This window comes from Stegodyphus dumicola, chromosome 3 (genome assembly GCF_044657685.1).
Source record: "Stegodyphus dumicola isolate Sdum_Otavi_A_Nest chromosome 3, ASM4465768v1".
Lineage (NCBI taxonomy): Eukaryota > Metazoa > Arthropoda > Arachnida > Araneae > Eresidae > Stegodyphus > Stegodyphus dumicola.
In genome coordinates, this window is record NC_140770.1 from 204,122,239 (window position 1) to 204,148,894 (window position 26,656).

The following is a 26,656-nucleotide window of genomic DNA, read 5'->3' on the forward strand; positions in this document are numbered from 1 at the left end:
GGCTTCTTGCCCTTGAGTTTTGAACGAGGGACTTAGTTTTATGCATCATGACCTCGACTAAATTATAGTCTCATCAGTTTTTTTTGTGTTTGAATATGTAAGTTACTCAAAAGATAATTAAAATAGAAAAATGCAACGAAAGGTGATGCCTAGTAATGGTGCCGTTAAGAAGTAAATTTCAGTCTCTCCTCCACGAATAGAGTCTTCATCTGTCTCGATGTTTCTTCCACGCCTTTAAGAATTATTTTCCGCTCTGCAAGTAATTCCGTCACTGTTAGCTCCGGGGTCGATACTACATAATGCATCACTTAAATGGAACAACGACTAACTTCAATATTGGATTGTAAATCAATTATCAGAAGAACTTCGAACCTACATAGTGCATCCTAAATCAACTTGATACTTCTCGGCTCCAGTGAAAATTCATCTACATATGAACTCTTCTCCTTTTCCACCACGCTTGGCAGCCGTCCTCCTTGGCATCAAATGATAATTTTTTTAAATATGAGGGTATTTATTCTCCTCCTCCTATTCACTTGCCGCCTGTGAATTCTCAGATAAGTCTTTTTTTTTTGTTTTCTTTTATTTGTTGGTCTGATGTTAAAAAAAAATCTGTAGTTAATAGTGATTGAAATAACCTAATTAGCTGAATTAAAATATTGTAGTCGAGTAAATTAACCTAATTGTAATGTAATCATTCTGTTTGTCCTTAAGGTAAATTATTAGATTGGCTAAGGAAATATATCCTTATTTAAATTATTTAATTGAAATGGTGAATGTAACTTAGTTAGATTGGTTAAGGAATTATATTCTCTATTAAATTATTTAATTGAATTTATGAATTTCTTTCATGGTGAGGATTGATTGGTAAAGGTGTCATTATTTGAGCTTCTTTGCTCCTCTTAGGGACTAAATTGCTTGTAGGATGTAATGGCCTGATTTTAATTAACATATTACCCGGTTAAATTATTCTTTTCGAAAATAGAAAATTACTATGTGCAATAACCTGAATTACATTGGTATTGATTATTCTGTGCGAAATGTTTTTTTTTTTGGAAAGTATAAAATGTTAATTATTCTTTTTTTTTTTTTTCTCCCCGGGGAGGGTATTGTTAATTTATCCAAAGTTTTATCTGATTATGTTTACCTGAATGTAATAGAAATAATAGTTTGATATTATTGAGTCTAAGATAAAAGTAATATTACTCTGTAGGGGTATGCATTTGTAGAAAGCAATATTTTACAATTCAGCTTGAATATAATTTGCTTACTAAGTTAATTATGCATTGTGTAATCATCAATATGTTAAAGTTCTGATTGAATATAAATTGCCTTCAAATTAATGGATTAAGTAATTCTTGAAGAATTTAATAAATAGGCTCACTTTTCTAGATCAGTCAATGTTTATTTATTTCTTTTTTTTTTTTGTGTGTGTGTGCTCATGATTTTTACCAGTCTTTACTCTAATGGATTTTAGGGTTATTCCGAAATAAACACAACGCAAATGTACAGGGCTTATTGATATTAGTATATTACTGTTGTTAGAAAATTTTAAGTGTTTTGTCAACAGAGTAGGAAACCTTTTAGGTACCTTACCTTCAGGATACCATAACATTTTGGGAAATGTTGTGTAGCGAATTTAATTTAAGTGATTCATAAAAATCAAAATTTTAATTTGTAATTATTCAAAATTGGAGCTACACATGTTTGGTTATATTCTTTTTTTGGCCTATTAATTCTAGTGTAATATATTTTGGCTTTCCGAGTTTACGCGAACTACGTCTTCAATCTTGTACACGCAAACAATGGATAAGTGAATTTTTTTTCACGTAATAAACTCAGTTTTCATGTCAAAAATTAATTTGATTTCTTAGTATTTAATATCATTAGTTGCAGAAAAATTAACTCTTTAATTTGGCATAACTTTCGTTTTTCTAACTTTAATTGCATTTCAGTTATGAGCTTTAATTAGTAAATTTTTCTTCGTTTGCCTGTGATTTAGTTAAAGGGGGATGAAATGCCTTCTTTCCGGTTGAAAAGTCTTTTTTCTGGAAGGGTATGCATAAACAGGTGCACAATTACATTAAGTCCTGTCACTCCTGTATCCAGAGGAGGGGTCATAGACCTGCTCATAAGGCTCCCCTTATGAGAATGCCTATGGCTACCCGTCCCATTGAGGGTATAGCGATGGATATAGTGGGTCCCCTTCCAGTTACTACGGCAGGCAACAGATATATTTTGGTCGTAACTGACTATTTTTCACGATGGCCTGAAGCTTATCCTTTGCAGTACACTACATCCATATGCATAATTGAGAAATTAGAACAATTTATTTCAACTCATGGTATACCTCAGCACATTGTTACAGATAAAGGTACTAATTTTATTTCTCAAGCTATAATGGAAGTTTATAAGAAATTGGGGATTACTAAACATACTACTACGAGTTATCATCCACAGTCTGATGGTGTAGTAGAAAGATTAAATGCCACCTTAATTAATTCACTTAGCCACTTAGTTTCTCAAACTCAGGAGGATTGGGATAGACATCTGCCTTTTGCCTAATTGGCACACGGAACTGGTCGTCATAGTGCACTTCAGGAATGTCCAGCTTTTATTTTATATGGCAGGGATTTGTGCTTACCAATTGATTTATTATTGCAAACCAATTTTAGAACTTATGATGACACAAACAATTATTCTAAAGATTTGGTTTTGAGATTACAAAATGCTTTTAAATTAGTCAATTAGAATTTAACAGAGGCTGCTGATAAGCAAGAAAATTTACGTCGAAAGAATTCTCATGATAAGGACATAAAAGTGGGAGATTTGGTGTATTTATACACTCCAGTAGTTCAGCCAGGTATGGCTAGAAAACTCTCTAAATTGAATCAGGGACCTTTCAGGGTTATTGAGAAAGTGACTAAAGTCAACTATAAAATCTCTTCAATTACAAATCCTGATCGGATTCAGACGATACACGTGGACAGATTCACGAAGGTACCAGAGAGAATTATTTTTCCCACACTTCAAAAGGATGACTCAATTTTGACAGATAATGTAAAGAACTCGTCACACGATTCACCCTTACCATCTAAGGCCTAGAGATACACATGGTTTTGTCTCGAAAAAGTGAAATGAAATATTTTGAGAAATAGTGTGTTTTGTATACAATTTTGGTTAAATTATTATTTGTTGCTGGTAATTGCATTCTTGTAGCTAAATTTTATAATCAATTAGTATAGTTGTGTAGTCTTCTTGGCTTATCATTGGTCGAGTGTTGCATTTGGATTTTACATGTTTTGGCATGTGAGGTTGTGATCAAGTTGTCTTGGCTTGGAACTTTCTAGTCTCAATAGCCCGGGTTTTTTTTGGAGGTTTTGCTGGGCTGGTCCCCGCTTTTCTTCTTTTCTTAAGTTCAAAATTTTTTTTCCCTCTCTCTTGAAATCCCTTAGCCATGGTAGTCGGGATTTGTTTCGGTTAGAATTTTTGACTAGATAGTTTTCCAGCCAACACTTCGTGGTGATTGTCTTCTGTTCTTCTTAGTGCAACTCGTTTTAGTTTTCTTATGCCAAGGATTTATTAGTAGTTTAGTCTGCGCTGTACAGTCGCGGTGTTTACTCGTTTGCCCTCTCGTATTGGTGGGGTGTCAGTTCTTAGGGAAGTGAAATTCTGTATGTTAGAGAAACTTAGGATTTATACAGTACACTTTTTCCTTAAGCGTACTTTTGAGTTGATATTGTCACTACAATGGGTGATTGCAAGAACTAGTTTGTTTACATTTTGTGTCAAGCGCCAGTAGCTCTTGAATTGTTTTGCTTTAAACACTCGTATACTCAGTGGTGTTTGTTTATTTACATATATTTTGTTTTACACACTTGATTTGCCTTTGGGGGGTTTCGTGTTTTTACATTTTACTTTTCACATTTTATTTTAGGGCGTGTCACGTGTTGTTCGACAACACTTTTATTTTGTTTTGATGTATGCTTGTTGTGTGCAGGGACACTTCTTGACCTTCTTACTCGGTTCACTAATGGATCTTTGCTAACCATACAATTATGGTAGGATTTGGATTTGCTAACCATACAATTAGGGTAGGATTTGGATTTGCTAACCATACAATTTTGGTAGGATTTATATTTGCTAACCATGACTCATGGTAGGATTAATTATAAATAGGTATATGTATCCTTCTTTGTGATTCACATGTGGTACCATTATGTACTCTTTTTTTTTCTCTTCGTATTTAGCAACTTATGTAAACCTTTTCCATTGTCTGTGAGTCCAAAAATTTTTTTGGCTTCGCCAAAAAAATTTTTTCACGATCATAGGAGGGAAATGTTGTGTAGCAAATTTAATTTAAGTGATTCATAAAAATCAAAATTTTAATTTGTAATTATTCAAAATTGGAGCTACACATGTTTGGTTATATTCTTTTTTTGGCCTATTAATTCTAGTGTAATATATTTTGGCTTTCCGAGTTTACGCGAACTGCGTCTTCAATCTTGTACACGCAAACAATGGATAAGTGAATTTTTTTCACGTAATAAACTCAGTTTTTCATGTCAAAATTAATTTGTTTCCTTAGTATTTAATATCATTAGTTGCAGAAAAATTAACTCTTTAATTTGGCATAACTTTCGTTTTTCTAACTTTAATTGCATTTCAGTTATGAGCTTTAATTAGTAGATTTTTCTTCGTTTGCTTGTGATTTAGTTAAAGGGGGATGAAATGCCTTCTTTCCGGTTGAAAAGTCACTTTTTGCGAGTTTCAGAGTTCTTTCGTTGGGACCCTTGCAGGGTTGTTGAAATTCCTAATTTTCCCCTGTCACAGGTGGTGTTTATTTGGCGAGGGTTTGGCGACATAGATTTTCCGTTGAGGTTTCAAAGTAATGGATTTGGCGAGTTTGATAACATGAGGGTATGCTGTTGTTGCAACTATTTTAACTTTCGGCGAAGAATGGGTTGTGCCAACTTGGCAGTCCGGCGTCCTCCCTTTTAACGGGATGTTTTGAGGGACAATGTCACTTTATTGCACTTTTGACTTACCATCGGACGCTGTACTCGCTGGCAGCTGAATTTTTTTTTGGAAAATGCATTTTTCCACCTTTGGATCTACGGGCTTCTTGCCCTTGAGTTTTGAACGAGGGACTTAGTTTTATGCATCATGACCTCGACTAAATTATAGTCTCATCAGTTTTTTTTGTGTTTGAATATGTAAGTTACTCAAAAGATAATTAAAATAGAAAAATGCAACGAAAGGTGATGCCTAGTAATGGTGCCGTTAAGAAGTAAATTTCAGTCTCTCCTCCACGAATAGAGTCTTCATCTGTCTCGATGTTTCTTCCACGCCTTTAAGAATTATTTTCCGCTCTGCAAGTAATTCCGTCACTGTTAGCTCCGGGGTCGCTACTACATAATGCATCACTTAACTGGAACAACGACTAACTTCAATATTGGATTGTAAATCAATTATCAGAAGAACTTCGAACCTACATAGTGCATCCTAAATCAACTTGATACTTCTCGGCTCCAGTGAAAATTCATCTACATATGAACTCTTCTCCTTTTCCACCACGCTTGGCAGCCGTCCTCCTTGGCATCAAATGATAATTTTTTTAAATATGAGGGTATTCTCCTCCTCCTATTCACTTGCCGCCTGTGAATTCTCAGATAAGTCTTTTTTTTGTTTTCTTTTATTTGTTGGTCTGATGTTAAAAAAAAATTCTGTAGTTAATAATGATTGAAATAACCTAATTAGTAGAATTAAAATATTGTAGTCGAGTAAATTAACCTAATTCTAATGTAATCATTCTGTTTGTCCTTAAGGTAAATTATTAGATTGGCTAAGGAAATATATCCTTATTTAAATTATTTAATTGAAATGGTGAATGTAACTTAGTTAGATTGGTTAAGGAATTATATTCTCTATTAAATTATTTAATTGAATTTATGAATTTCTTTCATGGTGAGGATTGATTGGTAAAGGTGTCATTATTTGAGCTTCTTTGCTCCTCTTAGGGACTAAATTGCTTGTAGGATGTAATGGCCTGATTTTAATTAACATATTACCGGTTAAATCATTCTTTTCGAAAATAGAAAGTTACTATGTGCAATAACCTGAATTACATTGGTATTGATTATTCTGTGCGAAATGTTTTTTTTTTTTTTTTTTGGAAAGTATAAAATGTTAATTATTCTTTTTTTTTTTTCTCCCCGGGGAGGGTATTGTTAATTTATCCAAAGTTTTATCTGATTATGTTTACCTGAATGTAATAGAAATAATAGTTTGATATTATTGAGTCTAAGATAAAAGTAATATTACTCTGTAGGGGTATGTATTTGTAGAAAGCAATATTTTACAATTCAGCTTGAATATAATTTGCTTACTAAGTTAATTATGCATTGTGTAATCATCAATATGTTAAAGTTCTGATTGAATATAAATTGCCTTCAAATTAATGGATTAAGTAATTCTTGAAGAATTTAATAAATAGGCTCACTTTTCTAGATCAGTCAATGTTTATTTATTTCTTTTTTTTTTTGTGTGTGTGCTCATGATTTTTACCAGTCTTTACTCTAATGGATTTTAGGGTTATTCCGAAATAAACACAACGCAAATGTACAGGGCTTATTGATATTAGTATATTACTGTTGTTAGAAAAGTTTAAGTGTTTTGTCAACAGAGTAGGAAACCTTTTAGGTACCTTACCTTCAGGATACCATAACATTTTGGGAAATGTTGTGTAGCGAATTTAATTTAAGTGATTCATAAAAATCAAAATTTTAATTTGTAATTATTCAAAATTGGAGCTACACATGTTTGGTTATATTCTTTTTTTGGCCTATTAATTCTAGTGTAATATATTTTGGCTTTCCGAGTTTACGCGAACTACGTCTTCAATCTTGTACACGCAAACAATGGAGAAGTGAATTTTTTTCACGTAATAAACTCAGTTTTTCATGTCAAAAATTAATTTGTTTTGTTAGTATTTAATATCATTAGTTGCAGAAAAATTAACTCTTTAATTTGGCATAACTTTCGTTTTTCTAACTTTAATTGCATTTCAGTTATGAGCTTTAATTAGTAGATATTTCTTCGTTTGCTTGTGATTTAGTTAAAGGGGGATGAAATGCCTTCTTTCCGGTTGAAAAGTCACTTTTTGCGAGTTTCAGAGTTCTTTCGTTGGGACCCTTGCAGGGTTGTTGAAATTCCTAATTTTCCCCTGTCACAGGTGGTGTTTATTTGGCGAGGGTTTGGGGACATAGATTTTCCGTTGAGGTTTCAAAGTAATGGATTTGGCGAGTTTGATAACATGAGGGTATGCTGCTGTTGCAACTAATTTAACTTTCGGCGAAGAATGGGTTGTGCCAACTTGGCAGTCCGGCGTCCTCCCTTTTAACGGGATGTTTTGAGGGACAATGTCACTTTATTGCACTTTTGACTTACCATCGGACGCTGTACTCGCTGGGAGCTGAATTTTTTTTTTGGAAAATGCATTTTTCCACCTTTGGATCTACGGGCTTCTTGCCCTTGAGTTTTGAACGAGGGACTTAGTTTTATGCATCATGACCTCGACTAAATTATAGTCTCATCAGTTTTTTTTGTGTTTGAATATGTAAGTTACTCAAAAGATAATTAAAATAGAAAAATGCAACGAAAGGTGATGCCTAGTAATGGTGCCGTTAAGAAGTAAATTTCAGTCTCTCCTCCACGAATAGAGTCTTCATCTGTCTCGATGTTTCTTCCACGCCTTTAAGAATTATTTTCCGCTCTGCAAGTAATTCCGTCACTGTTAGCTCCGGGGTCGCTACTACATAATGCATCACTTAACTGGAACAACGACTAACTTCAATATTGGATTGTAAATCAATTATCAGAAGAACTTCGAACCTACATAGTGCATCCTAAATCAACTTGATACTTCTCGGCTCCAGTGAAAATTCATCTACATATGAACTCTTCTCCTTTTCCACCACGCTTGGCCGTCCTCCTTGGCATCAAATGATAATTTTTTTAAATATGAGGGTATTCTCCTCCTCCTATTCACTTGCCGCCTGTGAATTCTCAGATAAGTCTTTTTTTTGTTTTCTTTTATTTGTTGGTCTGATGTTAAAAAAAAATTCTGTAGTTAATAATGATTGAAATAACCTAATTAGTAGAATTAAAATATTGTAGTCGAGTAAATTAACCTAATTCTAATGTAATCATTCTGTTTGTCCTTAAGGTAAATTATTAGATTGGCTAAGGAAATATATCCTTATTTAAATTATTTAATTGAAATGGTGAATGTAACTTAGTTAGATTGGTTAAGGAATTATATTCTCTATTAAATTATTTAATTGAATTTATGAATTTCTTTCATGGTGAGGATTGATTGGTAAAGGTGTCATTATTTGAGCTTCTTTGCTCCTCTTAGGGACTAAATTGCTTGTAGGATGTAATGGCCTGATTTTAATTAACATATTACCGGTTAAATCATTCTTTTCGAAAATAGAAAGTTACTATGTGCAATAACCTGAATTACATTGGTATTGATTATTCTGTGCGAAATGTTTTTTTTTTTTTTTGGAAAGTATAAAATGTTAATTATTCTTTTTTTTTTTTCTCCCCGGGGAGGGTATTGTTAATTTATCCAAAGTTTTATCTGATTATGTTTACCTGAATGTAATAGAAATAATAGTTTGATATTATTGAGTCTAAGATAAAAGTAATATTACTCTGTAGGGGTATGTATTTGTAGAAAGCAATATTTTACAATTCAGCTTGAATATAATTTGCTTACTAAGTTAATTATGCATTGTGTAATCATCAATATGTTAAAGTTCTGATTGAATATAAATTGCCTTCAAATTAATGGATTAAGTAATTCTTGAAGAATTTAATAAATAGGCTCACTTTTCTAGATCAGTCAATGTTTATTTATTTCTTTTTTTTTTTTGTGTGTGTGCTCATGATTTTTACCAGTCTTTACTCTAATGGATTTTAGGGTTATTCCGAAATAAACACAACGCAAATGTACAGGGCTTATTGATATTAGTATATTACTGTTGTTAGAAAAGTTTAAGTGTTTTGTCAACAGAGTAGGAAACCTTTTAGGTACCTTACCTTCAGGATACCATAACATTTTGGGAAATGTTGTGTAGCGAATTTAATTTAAGTGATTCATAAAAATCAAAATTTTAATTTGTAATTATTCAAAATTGGAGCTACACATGTTTGGTTATATTCTTTATTTGGCCTATTAATTCTAGTGTAATATATTTTGGCTTTCCGAGTTTACGCGAACTACGTCTTCAATCTTGTACACGCAAACAATGGATAAGTGAATTTTTTTCACGTAATAAACTCAGTTTTTCATGTCAAAAATTAATTTGTTTTCTTAGTATTTAATATCATTAGTTGCAGAAAAATTAACTCTTTAATTTGGCATAACTTTCGTTTTTCTAACTTTAATTGCATTTCAGTTATGAGCTTTAATTAGTAGATTTTTCTTCGTTTGCTTGTGATTTAGTTAAAGGGAGATGAAATGCCTTCTTTCCGGTTGAAAAGTCACTTTTTGCGAGTTTCAGAGTTCTTTCGTTGGGACCCTTGCAGGGTTGTTGAAATTCCTAATTTTCCCCTGTCACAGGTGGTGTTTATTTGGCGAGGGTTTGGCGACATAGATTTTCCGTTGAGGTTTCAAAGTAATGGATTTGGCGAGTTTGATAACATGAGGGTATGCTGTTGTTGCAACCAATTTAACTTTCGGCGAAGAATGGGTTGTGCCAACTTGGCAGTCCGGCGTCCTCCCTTTTAACGGGATGTTTTGAGGGACAATGTCACTTTATTGCACTTTTGACTTACCATCGGACGCTGTACTCGCTGGCAGCTGAATTTTTTTTTTGGAAAATGCATTTTTCCACCTTTGGATCTACGGGCTTCTTGCCCTTGAGTTTTGAACGAGGGACTTAGTTTTATGCATCATGACCTCGACTAAATTATAGTCTCATCAGTTTTTTTTGTGTTTGAATATGTAAGTTACTCAAAAGATAATTAAAATAGAAAAATGCAACGAAAGGTGATGTCTAGTAATGGTGCCGTTAAGAAGTAAATTTCAGTCTCTCCTCCACGAATAGAGTCTTCATCTGTCTCGATGTTTCTTCCACGCCTTTAAGAATTATTTTCCGCTCTGCAAGTAATTCCGTCACTGTTAGCTCCGGGGTCGCTACTACATAATGCATCACTTAACTGGAACAACGACTAACTTCAATATTGGATTGTAAATCAATTATCAGAAGAACTTCGAACCTACATAGTGCATCCTAAATCAACTTGATACTTCTCGGCTCCAGTGAAAATTCATCTACATATGAACTCTTCTCCTTTTCCACCACGCTTGGCAGCCGTCCTCCTTGGCATCAAATGATAATTTTTTTAAATATGAGGGTATTCTCCTCCTCCTATTCACTTGCCGCCTGTGAATTCTCAGATAAGTCTTTTTTTTTGTTTTCTTTTATTTGTTGGTCTGATGTTAAAAAAAAATTCTGTAGTTAATAATGATTGAAATAACCTAATTAGTTGAATTAAAATATTGTAGTCGAGTAAATTAACCTAATTCTAATGTAATCATTCTGTTTGTCCTTAAGGTAAATTATTAGATTGGCTAAGGAAATATATCCTTATTTAAATTATTTAATTGAAATGGTGAATGTAACTTAGTTAGATTGGTTAAGGAATTATATTCTCTATTAAATTATTTAATTGAATTTATGAATTTCTTTCATGGTGAGGATTGATTGGTAAAGGTGTCATTATTTGAGCTTCTTTGCTCCTCTTAGGGACTAAATTGCTTGTAGGATGTAATGGCCTGATTTTAATTAACATATTACCCGGTTAAATCATTCTTTTCGAAAATAGAAAGTTACTATGTGCAATAACCTGAATTACATTGGTATCGATTATTCTGTGCGAAATGTTTTTTTTTTGGAAAGTATAAAATGTTAATTATTCTTTTTTTTTTTTCTCCCCGGGGAGGGTATTGTTAATTTATCCAAAGTTTTATCTGATTATGTTTACCTGAATGTAATAGAAATAATAGTTTGATATTATTGAGTCTAAGATAAAAGTAATATTACTCTGTAGGGGTATGCATTTATAGAAAGCAATATTTTACAATTCAGCTTGAATATAATTTGCTTACTAAGTTAATTATGCATTGTGTAATCATCAATATGTTAAAGTTCTGATTGAATATAAATTGCCTTCAAATTAATGGATTAAGTAATTCTTGAAGAATTTAATAAATAGGCTCACTTTTCTAGATCAGTCAATGTTTATTTATTTCTTTTTTTTTGTGTGTGTGCTCATGATTTTTACCAGTCTTTACTCTAATGGATTTTAGGGTTATTCCGAAATAAACACAACGCAAATGTACAGGGCTTATTGATATTAGTATATTACTGTTGTTAGAAAAGTTTAAGTGTTTTGTCAACAGAGTAGGAAACCTTTTAGGTACCTTACCTTCAGGATACCATAACATTTTGGGAAATGTTGTGTAGCGAATTTAATTTAAGTGATTCATAAAAATCAAAATTTTAATTTGTAATTATTCAAAATTGGAGCTACACATGTTTGGTTATATTCTTTTTTTGGCCTATTAATTCTAGTGTAATATATTTTGGCTTTCCGAGTTTACGCGAACTACGTCTTCAATCTTGTACACGCAAACAATGGATAAGTGAATTTTTTTCACGTAATAAACTCAGTTTTTCTTGTCAAAAATTAATTTGTTTTCTTAGTATTTAATATCATTAGTTGCAGAAAAATTAACTCTTTAATTTGGCATAACTTTCGTTTTTCTAACTTTAATTGCATTTCAGTTATGAGCTTTAATTAGTAGATTTTTCTTCGTTTGCTTGTGATTTAGTTAAAGGGGGATGAAATGCCTTCTTTCCGGTTGAAAAGTCACTTTTTGCGAGATTCAGAGTTCTTTCGTTGGGACCCTTGCAGGGTTGTTGAAATTCCTAATTTTCCCCTGTCACAGGTGGTGTTTATTTGGCGAGGGTTTGGCGACATAGATTTTCCGTTGAGGTTTCAAAGTAATGGATTTGGCGAGTTTGATAACATGAGGGTATGTTGTTGTTGCAACTATTTTAACTTTCGGCGAAGAATGAGTTGTGCCAACTTGGCAGTCCGGCGTCCTCCCTTTTAACGGGATGTTTTGAGGGACAATGTCACTTTATTGCACTTTTGACTTACCATCGGACGCTGTACTCGCTGGCAGCTGAATTTTTTTTTTTGGAAAATGCATTTTTCCACCTTTGGATCTACGGGCTTCTTGCCCTTGAATTTTGAACGAGGGACTTAGTTTTATCCATCATGACCTCGACTAAATTATAGTCTCATCAGTTTTTTTTGTGTTTAAGTTACTCAAAAGATAATTAAAATAGAAAAATGCAACGAAAGGTGATGCCTAGTAATGGTGCCGTTAAGAAGTAAATTTCAGTCTCTCCTCCACGAATAGAGTCTTCATCTGTCTCGATGTTTCTTCCACGCCTTTAAGAATTATTTTCCGCTCTGCAAGTAATTCCGTCACTGTTAGCTCCGGGGTCGCTACTACATAATGCATCACTTAACTGGAACAACGACTAACTTCAATATTGGATTGTAAATCAATTATCAGAAGAACTTCGAACCTACATAGTGCATCCTAAATCAACTTGATACTTCTCGGCTCCAGTGAAAATTCATCTACATATGAACTCTTCTCCTTTTCCACCACGCTTGGCAGCCGTCCTCCTTGGCATCAAATGATAATATTTTTAAATATGAGGGTATTTATTCTCCTCCATCTATTCACTTGCCGCCTGTGAATTCTCAGATATGTCTTTTTTTTTTGTTTTCTTTTATTTGTTGGTCTGATGTTAAAAAAAAAATCTGTAGTTAATAGTGATTGAAATAACCTAATTAGCTGAATTAAAATATTGTAGTCGAGTAAATTAACCTAATTCTAATGTAATCATTCTGTTTGTCCTTAAGGTAAATTATTAGATTGGCTAAGGAAATATATCCTTATTTGAATTATTTAATTGAAACGGTGAATGTAACTTAGTTAGATTGGTTAAGGAATTATATTCTCTATTAAATTATTTAATTGAATTTATGAATTTCTTTCATGGTGAGGATTGATTGGTAAAGGCGTCATTATTTGAGCTTCTTTGCTCCTCTTAGGGACTAAATTGCTTGTAGGATGTAATGGCCTGATTTTAATTAACATATTACCCGGTTAAATCATTCTTTTCGAAAATAGAAAGTTACTATGTGCAATAACCTGAATTACATTGGTATTGATTATTCTGTGCGAAATGTTTTTTTTTTTTTTGGAAAGTATAAAATGTTAATTATTCTTTTTTTTTTTTTTTCTCCCCGGGGAGGGTATTGTTAATTTATCCAAAGTTTTATCTGATTATGTTTACCTGAATGTAATAGAAATAATAGTTTGATATTATTGAGTCTAAGATAAAAGTAATATTACTCTGTAGGGGTATGCATTTATAGAAAGCAATATTTTACAATTCAGCTTGAATATAATTTGCTTACTAAGTTAATTATGCATTGTGTAATCATCAATATGTTAAAGTTCTGATTGAATATAAATTGCCTTCAAATTAATGGATTAAGTAATTCTTGAAGAATTTAATAAATAGGCTCACTTTTCTAGATCAGTCAATGTTTATTTATTTCTTTTTTTTTTTTGTGTGTGCTCATGATTTTTTCCAGTCTTTACTCTAATGGATTTTAGGGTTATTCCGAAATAAACACAACGCAATTAGAACAGGTTATTGATACTGGAATGTTATGGTAGGAAAGAGTATTCTGGTGTTATGTTCAATTGTAGGATACCTTTGGTAAAGAAGGAAAATTTAGAAAGTAAAAATTTAAAAAAAAAAAAAAAAAAAAAAAAAAAAAAAAGAAAACACTATCCGTTTATGAAGAATTCATTATTTAATAATAGAAATAGAAATATGTATTTAAAATACCTTTTTGAGCATTTTGACAATATATTCTCTTAAAGTGTTAGCTTGTAATCTGAAGTTTTCAGATTACACGTTTTATTTACTAATAACTTAAGCATTCAATTATTAATTTAATTATTTAATTCTACTCAATTTTTTACTTTGAAAACTTTCTCGATGCCTTTCTACAGAATTCCAGTACAAATAATTTTAAAAATCAAGAGCTTATTATTTCAATATTTTAACCTGCATTCGAATAATTATTAAGTGCACAAAATTTCATCTTTTAATACATGTTATATTATAAGTTAAATCTTACTTAAAATCAATGTTTTTTGTAAGTAAAATGTTATACATAAATGCTTATATTTAAAGCTAAAAAAAGTGATATTTTTATGCTATAAGTAAGCTAGCTACCTTTCACTTATCCCAATCTTATCTTAAATATATTTTAAGTGGTAAAAAAAACAAATTCAAAACTTTGGCTTCAAGGTGCATATATTAGGGTGGAAGGCTATGCCTGTTAAAAATTTAGTGGCTCAATATAGCGTCGTTTTTCCACAGTGAGAGGAACGTACTTACATACATACATACAAATTCTTCATTATTTAATTGCAGAGATAACTTAATATCGCTGTTGAAATGATTTAATAAAATACAACTATTACCGTTATAACGTTGCGCGCCTCCAACTTGCACGCAACCAAGAGGTGACTGTGAAAGCTGTATAAAACACAGAGTCTTGTAAAGGGTTTAAGTCCCTTTTTATTCAACGTAATAAATTACAATTGCGTCCTCTTGACGCTTACAGACGGTGCCAACTCGGCAGTCAAATAAAAATAATAACCTGAAAAGAAACTAAAGACAAGATTCTAACTACGAGGCTCTCTAAAATAACTAACTCACCGCGTTTTACAATACCGCTGCTAATTCAGCAGACTTGAAGCTCACTGGAACGATTAACACTACTTACCGCCAAGCACATAGGCCGAAACGCGGGGTCCTTCAATTTCTCGCTCACTACCTCCGCGCTCGTGAAGTAAGAATATCACACCGAACTCGTTTCCTTCTATTTAAATCATAATACTTCCGCTGATAATTTGAATCCTTGCGCGTTCTACTAAAATTTACATATTCTGGCATTGGCAGTTCCAGGGGAAAGTAAGGCTTGATAGGAAAGATAGTTTAAACTTAAAATAAATGTTAGTTAAAATAAATATAAACCCTACATTTGCCGCTGCCAGAATTTCGAAAACTTGGAAGCAGGTCCTAAAACTTCCTGTTGTAAGTTTCTCTAATTCTGAACTAACTGGCGAGAACCTCGTTTACACAAAAAAAATCTTATGTAACAAATTGTATTCTGTTGCTCGTTTTAACTCTCTCTTCTTACAGCAAATTTTCCTGGACTTCATCAATCAATCTTGGTCTTTCCTTCCAGCATCTGGAAGGAATAAGTATCAGTATCTTTCTACATACATTATAATTTACACTTTCTTGACACAATAAATTTTTGTTTTTAAACGATTCGCTCCTCTTAGCCATTGCTTACCTCACATTCATTCAATTTTTCAAGCATTAATTTAATTTTACCCTGGCTCTCCACCGTGCGTGGTGTCAAACGGGAATATTCGTGTTTTAGTCTTACAACACTTCCCCTAACCACCATGATTTGTTAGAATTCAACGACCAAATAGACACACCTTACTCGACATTCTACAACTCAATGAGCTACTTTAATATTCTTAAAAATTCAAATGTAGGTGGAGAACCCTACAAAACACATTCATTCTAACTTCCCCCTCATTCATCTTTAAACATGCAGGCTTTCGCTCTAAAGCATGACTTTATCTACAATTTAATACTTAAATTTTGACTTCATTGCTTTTAAGCATTCACTTTTAGCATCTACAATTTTATGCTTCTAGACTAAATTCTACTTTTACATAACATTCAAGTATTTACGTACATTTACAAAATTTTAATACATATGCTTTTTACAATTTACCATAAAATGAATAAGAGAAAATAAATTTTTACTTTACTCATTCTTCGCCAAGCTGGCGGCACTGAAAGTAAAATTCTTATTAATACAAGAATACGAAGTTATTTTTATCTTCGGCCAAATTTTGGCTTTAACATAACAGAATTAGTCTTTCGACCAACAGAAAATGCTTGTTTTTAGCTTTTACACTTAAAGAAAATAATACTTTTGCCTTAGCTAAATAAAGTAAAACAAAACTAAGTCTCAACCGAGACATATTGACTTTCGTCAAAACATAGAACTTCGTACTTATGCATAACATTTCGGAACAAAAGAGAAAAATATTTATAGAAGGTTTTAACTTATCTTTGAGTTTTCGATGCTTGAAATTCCGTCACCCGTTTTTGGCAAAATTGATCCCAAGTTAGAGGTGTCATGGATGTCAATCTTCTCCTTATTGATCTCCGAGTGTCGTCCCCGTTGCTCTTTCTTTTGCGTCCTCTACATGCTGGCCTCTTGACGGAGTAATCGTCTGGTTGTTGGCCTTTGCGTTTCTGCCTGGGACGGCTGGTCGTGACGTCCTTCGGTCTGGAGTCCTTCTTGAATTTCTTCTGTTCGTCGTATTTTTGTGCCTCCTGTTGGCGTTTCAGTTTCCGGAACGGCGGCCTTGCTGGCACCTGACTCTGTGGCCGTGTGCGCGTTCTCCTTGACGTGTAATTTCTCCTGCCATCTTTTGTAGGTGGTGTTTTTCTCTTTACCACGGTTTCTTTACCCGGTTCATCTGTATTTTTGTTTTTCTTAAACGCCGGAGTTTGAAAATCATTTTTTCTTTTTGATACCGACGTCCGGGTTGTAGAAGTGCTAGCTCTCTCTTCAGTTCTCTGTTTCTTGGGTGGTGGAATAGTTGTTGTAGTCGCTGGATCTTCTATTTCGTTTAGACTTGAGTCCTGCAAGAAACTTTTAAGGATTTCAAAATCATTTGGATTATAGTATTTTTTCACCTGGTCGGGACTTGCTTTACAGATTTCCCCTCTGTCGTTCTTAAGATATAATACTACCCCTTTGATTTCCTGAATTACATAGGGGCCTTCAAACTTTGGAGCTAGCTTTGCCATAAAATTGTCTGGGGCACTTGATAAAGAAAATTTCCGCTTCAATACTTTATCCCCAACTTTAAAATCTGCTTCACGGCGTTTTCTATCCTAATAAATTTTCTGTCTATTTCTTGCCGTATCCGAGGTTTTAAGCGCCTGATCAATCAACTTTTGCACATCTTGTTGTTTAAACTCCTGCTCTCTTTGTTGCACAAAGAATAATTTATCTAAAGGCGTAATTAACTTTCTGCCTAAAAATAATTCTGCTGGAGTTTTTCCCGTAGTATCATGATGTGCCGTTCTTAAAGCATAAGCTAATTCATTTATGTAGCCATCCCAGCGCTTGTGATGTGTGCTCACGTAACTGCGAATTATTTTTACTATGTTTTTATTAACTCTTTCTGCTATGTTAGCTTGTGGTCTATACGGAACCATTTTGATATGGCGTATGCCAAGTCCATTGCATATGTTTTCAAATATTTGACTAATGAATTGTTTTCCCTTATCGCTAATGACTTTTATCGGTGCACCGTATTTTAAAATGTATCTGTGTAAGAATGCATCTGCGACTGTTTTGGCTGACGCGCGTTTAAGTGGAACAATTTCTATCCATTTTGAAAAATGATCTACTATTACTAAAAGAAAACGATTTTTATTTAACTTGCTCTGGGGGAAGGGACCAAGGAGATCTATGCCTAAAATTTCATTCGGAAATGTAGCGCGAATGCTATTTAAGTACCCGGCCGGGCTGTAATTAATATCATTTATTAACTGACATTGATTGCAGGACCTGACATACGCCGTTACTATTTTGTATAATTGCGGGAAATATACCGCCTCGCGTACCCTTTTTATAGTCTTTCTGACCCCTAGGTGGCCCGCTGTTTTTTCTTCGTGCAACTCCTTCAAAATGCTTAATCGAAGCGAGGCTGGGATGACTGGCTTATACTCAAGATTTTCGTTTGTTGTTTTCGTATAGAATAATAAATTATCTATTATTTCATAGTTTTTTGCTCTATTTCTTATCGCATCGATATCTGTGTGCTCGAAGCTTTCGGGGTCTTTCAAATACGCATAGATATTTCCAAATTCAGGATCAGCTTTCAGTTCAGTAATAACCGTATCTCTAGAATCTAAAATTTTTGAAGTCAACACAGCGCATTTCAGTTCATTTCCTTCATCGTCCAGTTTTATACGAGAAAGTGCGTCAGCTACATTGTTTTCCTTACCCGGTTTATATTTTATTGTGATATTATATTCTTGGAGTTTTAAAGCCCATCTTATTAACCTGGGCGTTAGGTTTTTCCCCGAGTAAAGTCTACCAACAGCCGCATGATCCGAAAAGACTGTTACTGGCGATTTGCCGAAATAAACTCGAAATTTGTGTACAGCCATTAATACGGCTAATGTTTCTCTTTCTGTAGCTGTATAATTCCTTTGTGTCTGATTCAACGTTTTACTAAAAAATGCCAGCGGATGGTTATTTTGCATAAGAACCGCTCCCACCGCATAGTCTGACGCATCTGCTGCAATTTCCAGGTTTTCGTCCCCCTCAGGGAATTTTAAAACAGGGGCATTAATAAGCGCTTCTTTTAATCTTTCAAAAGCTGTGTTAGCTTCCGCTGTCCACGTAAATTTAGCCCTTTTTCTTTTGATTACTAAGAGTGGTTCAACAATATTAGCGAAATCTTTTATGAAAGATCGATAGTAAGAACATAATCCAAGGAAAGATGAAAGTTTCTTGGCGGTGTTGGGCGGTGGGAAATTCTTAATAGCTTTTATTTTTGAATCTTGCGTTTCTATACCCTTTTGCGAAATTTTATAACCGAGATATTTAAGTTCTTTAGTTGCGAACTTGCATTTTGAGGCGTTAATTGTAAGACCGGCCTCTTTTAATAATTTAAAAACTTGTTCGAGGTCATTAATGTGTTGTTCCAACGTATTACTCGTTATAATTATATCATCTAGATAAATTAAAGTTGATTTTCCTAGGACAGGCTTTAGAACAATGTCCATAGATCTCTGGAAAGTTGATGGGGCCCCACACAACCCAAAGGGCATGCGTAAAAATGCATAAGTGCCCGATTTTGTTATAAACGCGGTTTTATGTATATCTTCGGGTCTCATAGCTATTTGATAGTAGCCAGACGTTAAGTCCAAAGTAGACATATATCTTGTCGATTTGATCTGTCTAATGATCTCGTCTATAACCGGCAAAGGGTAAACTGGAAATTTGGTAATACTATTTAGTTTTCTGTAATCAATAGCAAACCTCCAAGCCCTTTTATCCGAAGGAGGAAACTCGTTCTTTTTCCTACATAGTACGACTGGACTCGAGTACTCACTATTTATGGGCGTTATTATTTTATTCTTTAACATCTCCTGAATATGTTCTTCGATGATTAAGTCTTTTTGTTTGTCATAACGGTATGGCTTAGTCCTACAAGGTTTTTCGGCATTTAATTGAATCTTATGTGTTATTATTTGGCAGTTTCCTGGTTTTTCTGAAAACAAATGAGAAAAATTACTCACCACTTGCTGTATTGCTTTACTTTCATGGTCATTCAGATGGCTAAGGTCCAATTCAGGTGTCTCCACAGGTTCCACCACCCTCTGGTCCATCTCCAACACCACGGAACTATCTTGAAAATTTAATTTGGCCCTCGCGGCCCTTAAAAAGTCCATACCTAAAATAAGAGAGTGTTGCAGGTCTTTCACCACAAAAATTAATACTTTGAGATTTTCCTCTTTTACCTGTAAGTTTAATGATAATTTCCCGATGCAGTGACATGTTTTTCCTTGCGCCGCTATAATTTCCGTATTTCTGGTTTTAAATAATCGTATCCTATAAAAATTCTTTTTGAAGAAATTTTCACTCATAAAATTTCCTTCTGCTCTTGTATCGATGAGGGCTTCTACTGGTACATCGCCAAACAGGACTTGTATAATTGGTAGCTGTGAGTTTTTTACGATGACCGTGTTTAAATGTCTATTTGAGGGTTTTTTTAAAAATTCCGGGGTCTGGACCCTCCCTTTCACATGCCCCTCTACTCGTTTAAAGCTTTCCTGTCAATCTGTGTCTTCTGGGTACGCGGATGTTTATTTTCAAATTTTCTTTTTGGGCCTTGACCTTCGAGTTTCGATGCGTTAGCTTGATAGTTCATTCCCCCATAAGAGCGATTTCCATTTCTGGTTTCCTCCTTTGAAGATTTTCTTCGGGTACTTTGAGAATATGTTTCCCCTCTCGCTTTTTCCGCTATTCTGCGATTTTGAAACTTCACCGCCAATTCGAAAAGTTCCTGCAATGTGCTTGGGTTTCTAATTTCAAAGTAGTCTTGAACAGCGGGTAACAATCTTGGTAATATTATTTCAATAATCTCCGCATCGGGTTTCTTTCCATACAGCATATCCGTTAGCTTGATTTTTCGTAGAATAAAGTCCGTCAATTCTGCTGTATCCCGTTGATAGAAACTATATAGCTCGGCTTCCAGCCGTGCGCGATCTTTCACTATGGGGAAGGCCTTTACTAACGATTTTTTGAAATTTTCAAATGTATACGTCGGGCTTCCAAATTCACCTAGTAAAAATTTGCCTGTGTTTTTCCACCATAGCGCGGCCTGTCCTCTTAGTGCTGATGTGGCGATGGCAACTTTTTGTCTTTCAGGCACAGGGTAGAGCTGAAAGTGGTTTTCTAGACCTTCTAGAAATACCGCCACCGGATTTTTTCCGTCGAAATGGACGTTTGGCTTGATTGATGCTCTCAAAGTCTGGACCAGGTATCCAAATCCTTCTAACTGAGTTGTCATTTCTTGGTGTTGTCCAGCGGCTTCCATCCAGTTTTCGGCCATTTCAGTTCGATAATTGTTCGGGCGCCAATATAACGTTGCGCGCCTCCAACTTGCACGCAACCAAGAGGTGACTGTGAAAGCTGTATAAAACGCAGAGTCTTGTAAAGGGTTTAAGTCCCTTTTTATTCAACGTAATAAATTACAATTGCGTCCTCTTGACGCTTACAGACGGTGCCAACTCGGCAGTCAAATAAAAATAATAACCTGAAAAGAAACTAAAGACATGATTCTAACTACGAGGCTCTCTAAAATAACTAACTCACCGCGTTTTACAATACCGCTGCTAATTCAGCAGACTTGAAGCTCACTGGAACGATTAACACTACTTCCCGCCAAGCACATAGGCCGAAACGCGGGGTCCTTCAATTTCTCGCTCACTACCTCCGCGCTCGTGAAGTAAGAATATCACACCGAACTCGTTTCCTTCTATTTAAATCATAATACTTCCGCTGATAATTTGAATCCTTGCGCGTTCTACTAAAATTTACATATTCTGGCATTGGCAGTTCCAGGGGAAAGTAAGGTTTGACAGGAAAGATAGTTTAAACTTAAAATAAATGTTAGTTAAAATAAATATAAACCCTACACCGTGTTACAAATATACTTTTATTGTCCAGTTTTAAATAATTTGTTCATCCATTTTATTTCTTCTTCTTGCCTTTCTCTTTCTTCCCTTTTCCTTTCTTGGCTTTCTGGATTTTGAAAGGCTCCAAATGTCTCCGCACCATCGTTCCGCGCCAAAACGCTTGTATCTAAAATTAATTGAAAAGAAGATGAGATAGAAAGAATTACACAGATATTAATGCATGAATTAATGCGTTTACGAATAGCAGAAATATAAATTTCATACCGCCTTTAACATGCCGCCACGTAATCACTATCGTATTTACATGACAGCCAGACACACTATCCAGAAAATTTATACTATGGTTCACAAATAAATAAAATCACAAATCCCTACTTCTATCACGCACTGCCATTAAAAATAATCTCCCAGACCCTCTCTCCACAGTTCCAAATACCCACTACCCCTCAACAGGATAGCCGCAATCATATTTCCTTTTGCCGAACTTCAATTCAACAACTACCATTTTATCTTTCCCTCCCATTTTCTCAGACACAGAGGGGAACCAACGAGCTCCAGCAAAAGATTTTTCAACGTCAACAGGTTTGCCATAGAACACGCAATCGCGCCAAAAACCAGCCCAGAACACATATCACCACATTTGGTGAAATTAGGGCGTATATTAGAGTTGTACCGGAATTTTAACTATATCAGTGTAATTTTCTTTCAGTTATTATAACATGGAAGGGAAAGAATTCATACCTAGCTCTGTATTTAAAATTAGTTTATTAAATTCCCTAATAAAGAGGGATTTTTGTTGTTTTTAAAGTCGATAGAGTTTAATTCAAAAATATGCCACATTAAGGGTTACTTTTTAACCTAATTTATAATTTTCATTACCTTAACATGTAAAATAATTGTTATTTGGAATGTTATTTTAACTCAGATATTGTAATAATATCAAAATCCCTTACTTTTTGATAGGTAATCCAAATGTGAAACAAGAGAAGAAAAAATTAAAATGTAGAAGTATATTTATTTCATAGCTCTAAAAAACAAAAACAGCATGAGCACTATTTACTGTCTATCTGCATAGTGTGGCATGTCCCGTAAGACTGAGATTTGTATGGTCAAACCCATCTTTCAATTAAAGGAAATGCATGCACAGTCTTCTCATTTTCACTTCGATTAAGGATTCTCTATATACTAACATAAGAAATCTATTAGTTCATGCAGTGTTATACATCAATATTTATATACAATTGTTGTGGCTATGTTTATTATAATCTTGTTCACTGTAATAGCTGGAGTGCCTAAACCATCGTGCTGTGTAAACAAAACTCAAATCTTCATCTCTGCATACTGCTCCACTAGTGTTTAAACCACTGAAATGGTGATTTTGGTAGAACATCTTTGGTAAAAATTTACGGTAACCCTTGGCGAATTGTTTATTTTTTGATACCAAGATCGTCACCTGGGAGGATCGGCACCAATTTCAAGATGGCCACTACACAAAACCAAAATAAGAAGTCAAAGACGTACACAAACTTGGTGTCCATGTACACATCGACCTATTTTAACTTAAAAAAAAAAAAAAGAGAGAGAGAGAGAGAACTGCACAAACTAGGAATTGTGCACTGCCTTAACTTTGTCCATGTACACATTGATCTATTTTCACTTTAAGAAAATCAGAAAGTTAAAAACTATCATGTTAACCAGAAAAAATTCGCCGCTGTCTTAAAACACAGAGACAACCAAAAATGCACAAACAGAGCAGAATAAGTTACAAAAAATACATATTTCCTAACATAAAAACATTAAACAACAAATCTTTTAACAAAAATTAACACGCAGAGACGAATAAATAAATGAAACGTCATTTTTTACATACCTTTTTTTCAAATGCATACGTTTAGACTTCCCACCACCATCTCTTCCATCCTCCTGGTAAGCAATTCAATTAAAGTTTTCGTCTCTTAGTCCTCTCAGACATACTCAAATGATGGTACCCCCACCAAAATAATAGCAAGTTCAAAATACAAAACCATACCACTTACATGAAACCAAACACTGCAATTGAAAAGAATGGTAATAACCAAAAACCCGGGTCCATACAAAAGAGTCACTATTACAAAAAAAGAGCCCAAAACTAAATTTATCACAACACCTTGACAATATTTGCGGAAATAACCCTTTTTTATTGACAAAAACTTAATTTCCCTCCCAAGGATACTTTCGCTAACATTATCAACATTAGGGTTACCAAAAAACTTATTTGACACAATGGGCTTCCAGATTTCATGAATAACCAATACCACTTTGCGATTTTTTTCAGACAGAAAACAAGGTGTACCATACAGCAAAGATCAGCCACATCTTCATTTACTACTGTTACAACATAAAATATATACTTGTTTGGTAGATTTCTGCAGTTAAATTCAAAAGTTTAAAATGAATAAAATCTAATCTGTGCAGAAAATAAAATCTGATCATGATTCTTATCATGATCAGATTTTATTTTCTGCACATGGTTAACAATCACTTAATGTGTTTTCAGATAAATGTTACCAGATGCAGTTAATTATTTTTTACTTGCCAATCTCATGAGACAAGTTTTTTTTGCTCCTGCAAGATAACTTTATTTTGTGTTACAAAATAAATTCATTCTCATTCTTTTTGGAATTGCCTACACATTAAATTTTAAATAGTTTTATGATTAGGTAAGATGTGATTATCATAATTTTGTTTCTCTCTTTATCTTGGCAACTTTATGTGTTGATTCGGCATCCAGGTTACCTACCAGTGGTTGATTGATAAAACTGCTCATATGTTCAGCTGGTGGTTTGAGTTTATTTTCTGACATAAAAAATTTTAAAAGGCATTCCCCATATTTATTTTACTATAATCGAATAATCAAATAATTGCTACTCTGTTTATAGGTACTAAATGTTAAAATATTTTAAATGCTTCCTTTAATTTGCATTCTAATAGTCATTTGCTTAAATTTAATTATAAATTATATTCGCATATAGTAATTGTGAGTGTTTTTTTATTTTAGGTGCTGTGAAAGGCAATGGCAGAGATCCAGTTTATCAAGAGTTCTTATATACATAAGAATACATATTTTTTTTTTACATGGATCTAAGATTATTTTTCAGGAATTAAAAGAAAATGTCATAAATTGGATTAATAAAAACTATTTTGAATTTTGAAAAGCGTTTTTCCTCTGTTAATCATAATATAGTGCCATAAATTTCTGAAAGTGTTTATTTTTCATCCAAATAGGTTTACAAAATTTGTCATATTAATAGTTATTGCAGGATTTAGCATTATTATAAATATTTATAACAGATTTAGCTGAACTACTTTTTTAGTCTCTCTGCAGATGAAGTCACAAGGGTAAGTGGTTAGATATTTTTCTGTATTCCCTATTAAGTAATTTTATCTGGTAAATTACCATTGTAAAAGGGTCATTTTAGATAGGGTCATAGAAGAGTCCGGTATAGTGTAACAAATATTTATTAACAGGTTTAAGTTACACACGGACATTACATTTAACTTTAAGAAAAATTACAGAGCAACAGTCTGGTACAACCTATCTAGTGGGAGCCTTGGCTTTTACTGAAGTACTTCTCCGGCTACTCACCAGAGGGCAGCCTTGTTGTCACAGTTAGTACAACAGTTTATGTTAACGGATTGGTGTTACACCATTACTTATATACTAAAGATGAAAGAATAAGCTTTCCTTGAAAATACAAAAATTTTTAGACATTTAAAAAAAATTGGTATACGTAAAAAATTCTCAAACTGCCACATATGCGAAACTTAAAATGTTATATATGAAATATTTCAAAAATATAAATATTTTCACTATTTGTTAACTATAATTCACTGCATTTGTTATATATAATCACAGATTAAGGTAGTAGTGCTTTTCTCACTCTGATTTCTCATGTATTTTGATTCATAAATACATGTATTTATAACACGTACATAAATCCACGTATTTTGATTTCTCTTTTGAGACCGAATAAAAAATGAACTAAACATTTTCGTTGATATTGAGAGTTGAACAACAGCTCACCTCAAAATAAAATGAATTAATAAATTTATGGAAAATTTTACAAAGCGTATATTAAACAGAAAGAATAAACTGAATATACTTAGAAGTATTAATAATTGGTAGAGCTGATTGCAGAATAAAATGCCTTAATTGCATGGTAAACAGTAGATCTTCTTTTGGAGTTTTTCTGTGTTGCGTAAAATGCAGATTTAAATTTTTGATATTGATTGTCATATAAATGGCAATTACTGCTTTATTTTGCTCTGAAATGAAAGGTTAGTAATAAAATTCTGGATGAGATAACCTTTAACAAGCGCTAGAATTTACAAAGTTTAATTTGGTGCTGATTTCAACTGGTAAATTTCATTTTACTGAATTTTGCATAAACTAATACCACTGAACCAGTGCAAATTATTTTAAGAACTTTTTTTTTAATCCAAAAGGGCTATTAGTCTCGAAATGTGACTTCATATCGTCAATCGTAAACTTGTCTCGCTTTTCCTCCAAGTCTTGCCATTTGGCAAAATTTAACATATTTATCTTTAAAATCTAATCTATTACAATGTATTTTTTTACTTTTTAATTTTCTGATTGCTTTAAAATGCATTTAATTCATGATATATCTAATTGAAAACATTTAATATTTTTATATAATTACATGATATATTTCTTCACTTTTCAAATATACAGAAGATATTTAACTTTCTGTTGTCAGTATCTTATAAAATGTTTTGCTATTTCTACTGCTCCGTCTGTATTGATAATCTATGCACTTATAAACTTTGAGCCCTTTTAAGTGACTGCTAAAATCTGAGGCCTTTCAGATTTTATTTTATTTTTTAAATTTTTTTTTTTTTTTTTTTTTTGTGTGTGTGTGTGTGTGTGAGTAGAAAGAATTTTAAAAGAGCTCCTTGAGTTACTTTTTGAATAATGTAAAGAATTATTAACATAATGTCAAGAACATAATTTTTACAACTAAATATTAAATATATGAAACAGCCTGCAGCATTTTCATGTTACGAAAACATATTTATTTATTCTGTGGCTAGGAATTAATTTAGTTTTAAAAATACAATTTATTCCTTTTAACAATTTCCCAACAGTCTCA

The 26,656-nt window shown here is 33.3% G+C and overlaps 1 protein-coding gene across 1 annotated transcript in view; it reads right to left on the reverse strand.

Annotated features, from left to right (window-relative positions):
* Positions 1–21,520: 21,520 nt before the first annotated feature.
* Positions 21,521–26,656, reverse strand: part of LOC118192575 (dynein regulatory complex protein 9-like) — a 124,739-nt gene continuing 119,603 nt past the window's right edge. The window contains exon 8 of the mRNA XM_085812389.1: positions 21,521–21,672. Coding sequence (XP_085668515.1) covers positions 21,562–21,672 — 111 coding nt within the window. The 3' untranslated portion in view covers positions 21,521–21,561. The remainder of the gene's footprint in view (positions 21,673–26,656) is intronic.